This window comes from Gobio gobio (genome assembly GCF_949357685.1).
Source record: "Gobio gobio genome assembly, chromosome: 18".
Lineage (NCBI taxonomy): Eukaryota > Metazoa > Chordata > Actinopteri > Cypriniformes > Gobionidae > Gobio > Gobio gobio.
The window spans coordinates 9,413,961-9,424,940 of NC_137111.1; the positions used below are offsets into that span (position 1 = coordinate 9,413,961).

A 10,980-nucleotide genomic window follows, 5' to 3' on the forward strand; every position below is an offset into this window, starting at 1 on the left:
TGCAATTTAGCAAATTCACGGTTTATTCCGATTAATTGCCATTAACTACCATATATTCCCATTCATTTCCATGGAAAGTTTCCAGCCTTGAAAATTCCCGACATTTTTAACCCAATCTAAAACAGACTTCAAACCTCTTACCCCGTTGTGCCGAACATGAGGTCAATGGCAGAAGGGATGGCACACAGGAGCCCTTTGGAGCCTTCCGGTGTAGCAGAGCCTATGCTTGCAAAAATCTCCAGCATCATCTGAGTGCCAGACTCAGAAAGGGGCACACATGCACTCACACTGCGGGGGTCGTGTTTACTGGCACCTGTGATGACCTTCAGAGTCTGGGAGAGAAAAATTCATATTGGTCAGGCACTCAATAAGGCAGTTTCAATACTTCTGTATCCATAAAAGTATATTTGCAGTGTACTGACAATGTGCTATATAAAAAGATTCTGCTCAATGGATACGAGGATCGTGAGCATTCCACTCAATGATTCAGGTTCCTTAACAATTCTGTTATTTACATTACTGCATTTTCCAGAAAATAAGTCACATCTGACTAGAAGTTGCACAGGATCAAAATTACATTGCTGAGAAAAAAAAAAAAAGTAAAGTCTCATTGGTGCATAATAGGGCTGGGTATTGACACAAATGTCATGATTCGATTCGTTTTTAATTCGAATCAATATCGATTATTTTGGATACATATCAGGTACAGTACATGGCAAATTTTCTAAAGGAAAACAAATCTCTCAACTAATGCTGTAAACTATACATGGGAGTCAGTTGCTATAATATTGAAGGTTAAAATTAACTGATTTGTATCCAAACACTTAAATTACAATCAAAGAAGTTTTTATAATAATAAAAGTTATAACACTAACTTTACAATTACATAATAATGTTTCTACTCCAATACAATTCTACTCCATTTAAATGGTGGGGGGTCATAAAAACCTGAAGGATTTATTCAAACATGCATTAAATATTGAAGGACATTAAACACTATAATGAATATGGTGCACATATTTAGCAACATGCATTTTTCTAGCTGACTAATGAGTTTATGGTCAACGGATATGTTTTTTCTGAGGTAAATGTGACGTTACGTGACACATTGTTCACAAGATGTTTTATTGATGTCTTTCCATGGTTGAAACCCTGATTGAGTGAATCCATGTGAAATTGATGCCGATTTCAGTAAGTTGTACTGTATCTTTAAACACACTTCAGATGTTCATTCATGTTTATTTCTCACTGTAACTGGGATTAAAACGGAGGAGATGATCAGTTCACGTGAGCTCTGTGCTGCCGCTTCTGTTGAACTGAGGTCACGCCACATTAAATAGCCCCAAAACAGTTTATTTTTTCGTAATAAAATGGACATCATTTGAAATCTGAGACTTTGTTTCATATAAAAAGTAACAAAGCACAAAGCTTATTGTGTTTTATTGGATGGGAGGGGCTCTACAATGCTCCGTTCATTCATCCACTGAAAACAGGATGACTAATTGATTCTTGGGATTTAAGAATCAATATCGGTTCGTAAAATCGAGAAATCAATATTTTTTAACCAGCCCTAGTGCTTAAGTCACATTTTATTCTTACATAAAGAAATAAAAATGAAACATTTACAAACACTATCGAGAGAGTTGAGTTCAAGCGGAAGGGTGACCACCGACTCGGTGTATGACGTAGCTCCTCTGCTCTTATGGAAATCCTCCAACATTTTTCTTTAAAACTTCTTGCTTTAGACTTTTAATTTGTGACCGATGTTCTGTTTTGCTCTATCCTCTGGGCTACCACGTTCGTCAATACCCACCCAAGGTCACCGTTCCACCGGAACTTGACTCTCCAACGGGCGTAGAAAGTTAAACATTTTAACTTCAGAAGGAATTTATTAACCCACAGGAGTCATATAAATTATTTTTATACTGGATGGATCAAAAACTCAGGCACTATTCAATCCCATTATGAAGCTGGAAAGAGCCAGGATATTTTTTATATATAACTCTGATTGTGTTTGGCTGAAAGAAGAAAGTCGTATACACCTAGGATGGTTTGAGAGTAAATTGTGGGATAATTTTCATGTTTAGGTGAACCATTTCTTTAAAGCGAAACGAAAACTACTGGCGTATGGCAAACGTGCTATACAAATAAATGTTACCACTCGCATTTGTAGCAAATTCAAAAATAGCAAATGCAACTCGCATTCCACAAAATGCCGTAAAGTCAAGGCAAAGTTCTAAAAGACTGCATGAGGAATGAAATTCTACACAGGAAGAACATAACTCATGTCCTTAAAGGCATAAGGCATATGAACACGTCACAAGAATCGCCACTCACCGCCAGTGCGATCTGCTGCACCTGTATACAAGTAGGATACTCCTGCATGCAGCACAGGATGGCTTTAACACCGCCCTCTGTGGCGAAGGAGACCCTCCACTCGTATTTCAGCATAAGACTGCGGGTCAGCAGCAGCGCAATGACAGCATTCTGCTTGGGCTGACTGCCAATCATCTCCACCAACATCTTTAAGACTTTGTCACTGGAAAAAAGAAAAGAAAGTTATTTTAAAACTTTGTGATATAAACTAATATTAATGTTACTCTACATTACTGTTTATGGAACGTAATGCATTACGCATTGCATGTAGACAGTGGACCCTTTTCAAAAAACATTTTCACAGTTAAGATGGCAAAAGAAAATGTTGGTAATTTTACAGTCCTTGTTACAACTCTAAAACAAACCCTAATCCTAATCCTCACCCTATAGTAAAGCACAGGTACTTAATGAATATTACTCAAATGTATAATTACACTGTAACAAGGACACCAAAATAAAGTGTAACCTCATTTTTTTAAAGGTTACACTTTATTTTAAAGGTGTCATTGTTACAATGTAATTATATATTTAAGTACTGAGTACTATTAAGTAACTACATGTATTTACTATAGGGTTAGGGTAGAATTAGTATTTGGCTGAGGGGTAGTTGCATGTAATTATGCATAAATTACTGTTATTACTATGCAAGTACATGTAACAAGGACGCTAAAATAGTGTTACCAAATTTTATATTACGCATTAATTTACAAAAAACAAAAACACAACATGTGACTCCATGTTGCTTCAAGCACATCATCCTGCGCATAAGCGCATTATAATATTTTTGCGAAACGAAAGATTATTAATAGCCTATCTATAATAAGTTGCTGCCTCATTAAAAAAGCTGCGCTATACATAAAAATATATTTTAATTTCTTAGTATATAGGCCCTATTTCTATAAATATATTTACAAGATTTTCCTGAATGTATTTTACAACAATGTTTAACATTTTACCAGATTTAGTCCTACACTGATTCACTTTTATTTTTTCCCCACTAAATGTTTTTTTTTCTCCACTAAATGTTTAGATTTTATACAATTATTGTGCACTCATGATTTTCCTAGAGTAACTTTTGCTGCTGAATTATCCACTAATCTGTTTATCCACCATATAAATAGTAGTATTTTTGTCATAGATTGTGATTTAATATTTCTTTAATTTGTTGTTTTTCTTTATAATGAAGTTGTCTGTATTTAGTAGATTGTGTTTCACACACAAAAGAGTGATTAGCAGTTAAACACACTGGAGGTATAGAAATTCTACATTGAACTTCTAAACAAAACTGCACTGGTATCGGATTGGCATCGGTATTGGCCGATACTCAGAATTTTTGGTATCGGATCGGTTCTGAAGAAAATGGTATCCGTGCATCCCTAGTAAATTTTAATATGATATGTATAGAATTATATTGAATATTATACAAGGTGCTGTAAGAAAGAGATAGTTAACAATTACAGTTCAAGAAATTATAAGTAAGAAAACACAGAGTTGAGAGTAGTGGTATTTATGGTTTGTAAGTCCCACCGGATAGTTTGTGCCGAGTCTGATCTGAGGCTGCTTCTCTCCTGAGGTCCCTCCTCCTCTAGAATCTTACTGATGACTTTCATGCCAGCCAGCTGCAGTCCGGAGTCAGAGCTGCTCTTCTTCATGATGTCCACCACCTCCCCCATCTTCTCTATACAGTTCTTCTTACCCTGCACCTTTGGACTGTTGAACACTGCAGTGAACAGAAACACAACAATAAAAACTTGTTTAGAGGGAGGAACGTATATCTACTTGTTCTGAGCACTACTTTTACCAAAGAAACTTAGATGAGATAGATAAGAAATACTGCTGGATGTGGCTGTATTTTGTTTACAACCAGGGCCTAAAACTAAAATTTTGCCACTCCTGCAAATGGTCGGTGAATTTACCAGCCATAAATATTTTTTTTTACCAGCCATGAAGCTGTTTTTGCAGTTATGACACCACAAATTACTAGCAAATATAAAAGGTAGAACATTATTAAAGACAAGTACACTTAACTACATTTAATTTAGACTAATCCTTATTAAAGTTGCAAAAGTTATTCAGCCAAGAGCAGTAAATGTGTAATTTCTTCTCTGTCCTTTGTTGTTTGGATAACATTTAAAACACAGAGAGCAGCAGGATTATTAGGATGCTGTTACTTTAAGACCTAATGCACGGATACAATATACTGATACATACTGTACATGTTTTTTTTTTCTCAACTGTGTCAACTTAAAACACCTAAACTAAATTTATGTGAATTTGCCCATTAAAGTGCAAGACGACGTGAAAGAGAGCTCAATTTAGTATTTGTGTGCTGTCTGAGACGTGGCTTTCTGGGTGCCTGTTTCGGATGTTTAAACTTGCCACACAGCGTACGAGTAACAAATTGAGTACCCTTTCACGTCTCCTTGCACTTGAATATATCTATGGTCATGGTAAACTTTCGTGACAATGCAGCATAGGCCCATCAACAGTCCAGAGCGGCGTTCACATTTATGTACAGTGCACAGTTACAATTCATAAATATATTACCAGCCAACAGGCAATTGACACCGTTTCATATACTCGCCAATGCAATGTTTACCTTCCAAACACAAAAGAAGATATTCTTTATGAAACCTGAGGTATTTCTGTCCCTCCATTTAAAGTCCATTCCTCTCAAACTTAAAAGATCCCCAAAAAATGTCAAAGGCATCGTAAAAATAACTAATCGAGGGGTCTAATCCAAATCCAAGTCTTCTAAAGAGACACGAACGACGGTTTACGACGGACTACTGTTATTCCGACATGGAATCAAAGCTCAAAACAACTTTCGAGTCCCTGGATCGCATTATCTGAGCCATATCGCATTAATTATCACGGACGTATCGCCTGCGATAATTAATGCGATATGGCTCAGCTTGTCAGTGAACTACAGCTCTGTGTAGTAAATGCCGCTCTATCTGAAAGCAGGTGATGGCGATTTACTACTAATCAAGGAACCGGCTTTACTGACGAGATGCGCTTAACAATGTCATGCGATATATCGCCCGGCCCTAGGTCTGACTCTGACGAGCCATCTGATGAGGTTGCATGCGAACGTGTGTTCTTGAGTCCTTTGTTTGTCCTGAGCAGTTAAACTGCCCAATGTTTTTCAGAAAAACCCTCCAGGTCCTGCACATTCTTCAGTTTTCAAGCATCTTTTGCATATTTGAACCCTCTCCAGCAGTGACTGTATGATTTTAAGATCCATCTTTTCACACTGAGGACACTTGAGGGACTCAATTGCAAAAATACTCAAGAGCAAAAATACTACTGCAGCATAAACTTAATATCTCCACTGTGACACATTTCTACTGTCACAGGGTGTGTAAGGTCATACTCAAATATTCTCTTCACAGACATTCATCATTAAGAACACAAAAAGAAGAAGTTCCACTAACAGTCACATTCATAAAGCAACAACAAAAGGCTTGAAACAAAGACTTGCCTTTCATCTTCTCCTCTAGGTCATCGGGATACTTGGTGTCATCTTCACTGGGAAGTTCACTTTCTGTGTCGCAGCCTGTGTCTGCAGGGATCTCTTTCTTAGCTTTCTTGGACACAGAGCCCATGATGCAGGAAGAAGCTGAGGAGGAGGATAACGTGGCCGAAGATAACGATGATGAAGACGAAGCTCCTTGTCCTCCAAGCGAGCCATCCATCAGCATTTCCTCATCCTCAAGGCCGGCCCCTCCACAGCTCAGGTAGTGCTTGATGAAAGTGTGGGAGCACAGCAGGTCGCCCAGACAGGAGGCCTGCAAATTCTGTTTAAGGTAGTGGAGAACTTTCCGTGCCACCTCACTCGTGAGGGACAGCTGGATGAGAGTCGACTCATCAAGCTCTACCATCTAAGACACCAAGAGAAAGCATACAGTCATTGCCTAGTTCATTTTATTTATATACATGTATGAAGTCCGTCTGACGTTTTTCTTTAAAATAAGCATTTTTGTCAGGCTTCTATGTATAGGTTTCTACCCAAGTACCGGTACTTCTGAATGGGCTGAGGCTGGGATTTAGTGGGTTTCAAGTGAAAGTATTTTATGAACGTATACTAAATGCGGAGAGCATTCACTTAGTATAGTCATCTTATTTTTGACATTAGTGATATCTTGGTAGCAGAGCATAGCCAACATAACAAAATATGGATAACACGGATGCAATTAATTTATGCAATATATACTAATGTTCAAAGGTTTAGGGTTGGTAAGAATGTTTACCAAGGCTACATTTGTTTAATCAAAAATACAAGTACTACTAATAATTATTAGTATTCAACTAATAATGTAAATATTATTATAATTCAAAATGCTTATCTTTATTTCACAAACTTTTATACTAAAATCTATTTAAAATGTATGCAAAAAATAGGAATAACTGAATCCACACATACACAAAAAGCACTTATACCGTGCGGCCTTATAATCATGTTAAAAAGTTATATCTCATCACGACTATTATTAACATTGTATTGTATTGTAGAGTGCTGTCAATGATAAAAAAAAAAAAAAAACGAAAACACATCTCTGTAATTAATCACGATTAATTGTGATTAAAACATCAGGGGCCGTATTAACAAAACATCTTAAGGATAAAATTATAATTTGTTACATTTATATAGCGCTTTTCTAGGCACTCAAAGTGCTTTACATAGAAAGGAGGAACCTCCTCAACCACCACCAGCATCCACCTGGATGATGCAACAGCAGCCATATTGCGCCAGAACGTCTACCACACACCAGCGTATTGGTGGAGAGAAGACAGATGATGAAGCCTATTGTATATGGGGATGATTAGGAGGCCATGATGGACAGAGGCCAATGGGCAAATTTGGGATTTTTAATGACCACAGAGAGTCAGGACCTCGGTTTAACATCTCATCAGAAGGAAGTAACTAAAAGTAGCTCCTAACTTGCCGATTTAGGAGAAACTAGTGAAATAATGGGCGTGTCAGTCCTAATTTTAGGACTCTTTGACTCTTTTGAATTTTAGGAATTTTTGCTCAAAGAGCTGCCGAACATGACGCGGATCTGACGAGCTGTCACACGCATCTCATTTTCTCACAAGTTCATTTAAGACGTTATTTAACTCATTTAAGACTGCTCTTATGAGATTACTCAATAAATTGGGCATTTTGGCATAATTCTGTGTGCTATTGTTTGTTCAAGTGCTAAAGTTGTTCATTGTTCTGGTGCATTTTCTTTTGTCTTGTTGGGGTTGAATGGTTTAAAAGCATTTGCATGAATAGGAGCGGGATCATAGAATGTAACGTTAGCCAAAGGATGACAGAAAAAACAGATGCTGCGTTAATTGCATTAAATCTTTTTAACACGTTAAAATTAATTGCATGTGTTAACACACTAATTTTGACAGCACTAATTATATTATAATTCATTATTATATTATATTATATTATATTACATATAAAATATTAATAAATAATCCAATCTTAAATACATTTCATCATATACTGTGAAAGAGTAAGAAAAGCTGCGTTATAGATTCAGATTTCTCTAAATAAAGCTGCAGATATACTCATATGTACAGCCGGTTTATCAGAGGCCTGTAATCTGGGTCATTATAAAAGGTGTTTGTGTTTGAACTGGTTTTGAGAAGGCACACTTGACATTACGACGAAAGGCTGTAAAGGACAATTTGTGCGGAAAGACAGAGGGGGGGGGGGGGGGGGGGGGGTAAACAATCTAACCCTCTCCAATGACTTTGTATTGCGTGAAGCAGTCTCCTTGTCAATTCTGACTTATAAAAAAAAGACAGAACTATGGGTGGGTTGCACCAACAAGGATTAAATTAAACTCAGTTTAGAGCTAATCTAGGATTTGTTCATCTAGGCTTCATTTTAAATCGAGTTGTGTTGCACCACTTAATTTTAAACCCAGATTAACAAATCAGGGATTATAATTTAACCTGCGATTAAAACCTCCATTTACGATTAATTCGCCGCCATGATGGATTCGCCATTGACAGCAACAATACTAATTAGGGCTTCAGCTATCGATTCTTTTTGTAATCGATTAATCTAGCACTTAATCGATCGATTAATCGGATAATTTTTGTGTGTGTTTTTAAACAACCAAAACAAATAATGCATTACGAAAATGAAGACGTAAAGCAATTTAATTTACTAACATGCTCAACAGGTTTCATGCTGTAATCTAGCCCTGACATCAAAGTAAATATCTGTTTTATGTAGATTTCTACACCTGCAGCATTTACCATTAGGCTACTAACAAATAATATATAATTGCTGGGGTGAGCCCATTTGCTATGGTAATCTAGCAACCTGTGTGTGTGTGTGTGTGTGTGTGTGTGTGTGTGTGTGTGTGTGTGTGTGTGTGTGCGTGCCGTGCGTGAGGAAGAGTGACGCCCCAGTCAGACCAGTTGCTTCATTGCAGTTTGGTACGGCAGAAATACATACATTCATTTTCAATAGAACGCTGCAATTGGCTTGCATCACTTGCATTGCGGTGCATTAAAGGTGAAGCATCCGTTCGAAAAATCGTGTCACAACATCACGTCCCGGTGTATACAGTGAATGCTGAAATTATTGTTGGCTACATAAAAGTTTAAGCATATGTGATGCATTGCCGCGATTGGTCTGACTGGCGCGTGAGAGAGACGAGGGTGCATGCGTGTGTGTGTGTGTGTGTGTGTGTGTGAAGCGGGGGTTCTTTTTTTTAGGCTATACTCTCTTACAATTGAACGTGAATACCGTACTACTTAAAAACATCAAAGCTAAACATCATATCTAGTTAAACCGCATCACTACATCGCTACAAATACAGTATGGGATTAAAATCAGCGAACATCAATGTATAGGCTTAGGCTACGTTACCATTGAAGTCGTACTGCTGTGGAATGCCAGGTCTAATTTGTAGTAGACACATTGCACCTTGTTCTCTTCTTTTTTAAGAATGTAATGATCCCAAACTTTAGACATTCTCTGCCGTTTATTGACATCTTTACTCTCCGCCATCGCGCCAACTAAATTCAAAAGGTATCACCCGCTATGGTGTGCTTCCTGAACATTGAACAACGGTCCGTGTGAATCAGATCCCTGCGTGTATAGTGCGCGTCATAAGAATTTAACGAGGCTTCGAGGCAGAATTTGCCTCGAGGAATTTTTGTAATCGAGTAACTCGATGAATCGTTTCAGCCCTAATACTAATATTCAATTTCCTTCTTTATTGACCACCAGAAACTCTCTCTCTGACATAAGTAGCCTAGCTCTTACAGATAAAGGAAATAAACTTGTAAAAATGTCAGCTGTCTTTAAAAAGAGCTACGTAGAGAGACCATACTGATCAAAGCAGAAGATTTCATAAGCCTGGATATATATTTATAGTATCAATTAATGGATTATATTGCGGCAGCGTAACTTATGACAAACAACTGTCGTCATGATTGGCGGAGTGACTAACGTTATCTCCGCTCTTGACAGCGCCGCCCATTCCTTTTGATCGAGTGGAGCGGCGGGCATGAGAAACGTGAGGCGCGGGCCTCGATCACTGGCGCTCACCTCATCATCCCCACTGCCGTTAAATGCTAAATATACTCCTCTCTTCTTTTCTTTGTCCAACACCGAGGCGAGGTGTACCGAGATGAGTGACGGATCTGCATCCCAGACTCAATAGCAGGCGTAAACTGTCGGGCCGTCACGACCCTCACACTTGGACGACTCAATGCGCTTTATTTTTCATTTTTATTAGTAATAAACACCTCTCTGAGACATGACGACACACCCACTGTTTCTATCTCTGTTCAATCATCTGCATAGTTTAATTGTAGGTGCACTTTATTTTATTTAAACTTCACAAATCCATAATCCATAATTGAGATTTAAATCTGAGTTTAAGGTTATGGAGCAACAGGATTAAAGTTAATCTACTTTAAATATAAATTAAATCCAGGATCAAAATGATGGTTTAAATGTAAACCTGCTTATTTTTAAACAAGGTTTAAAGTTTGGTGCAACAGAATTATTAGATAAATCTTGATTTAATCCAGATTTAAGATTAATCCTTGTTGGTGCAACCCACCCTATGTCTAATGTGGCATTCACACCGGACGCAATTCGCGCGAAGGTGGACGCTTGAACATTTTGAGTTTACTCGCTTCAATCGCGCGTGAAATTCGCGCGAATCACGCGTGACATTCACTGCACAACAGACGCAAATTCGCGTCATGGGCGAGGCTTCCGCCAGCAGCTCGTCTCGTTGAGAAATGGCTGACATGGGCTGTGTTTACATGTCTTATTTTTTGTTAAAATCTACTGTTAATGTGTGACAAAACGTAGTTTTAAGACTTTTTCAGTTGATAATGTAGTTGTTTAAAGCTCAAATCTGTGGTTTATTTATATAAAGAGTGCCTATTTGAACATTTTATCTGCCGTTTTCGGAGTTGTGAGCTCCAGCGGACAGTGGCGTTCAGCGCTCGTCAAAGTCGGCGAGGGCAACCTTTCCTCGGCCAGTCCTTCTGCCGTTGGCTCTGATGTCTCTGTGGTGTGTCTCGAGCTATAATTCGTCTTGTAACGGCCGATCTTTGGTCTCATGG

At 38.1% G+C, this 10,980-nt stretch overlaps 1 protein-coding gene across 8 annotated transcripts in view; it reads right to left on the minus strand.

The window, feature by feature from the left end:
- Positions 1-10,980, minus strand: part of cul9 (cullin 9) — an 89,161-nt gene that overhangs the window by 44,253 nt on the left and 33,928 nt on the right. For all 8 annotated transcript variants that reach the window (XR_013818448.1, XM_079842930.1, XM_079842932.1 and 5 more), the window contains 4 exons: positions 5,861-6,260; positions 3,904-4,096; positions 2,338-2,539; positions 142-332 (listed from right to left, as the gene is read on the minus strand). Coding sequence is in view for 7 of the 8 variants with exons in the window: in XM_079842930.1 (XP_079699056.1) it covers positions 142-332; positions 2,338-2,539; positions 3,904-4,096; positions 5,861-6,260 (986 nt within the window). In the remaining variant the exon portion in view is untranslated. The remainder of the gene's footprint in view (positions 1-141; positions 333-2,337; positions 2,540-3,903; positions 4,097-5,860; positions 6,261-10,980) is intronic.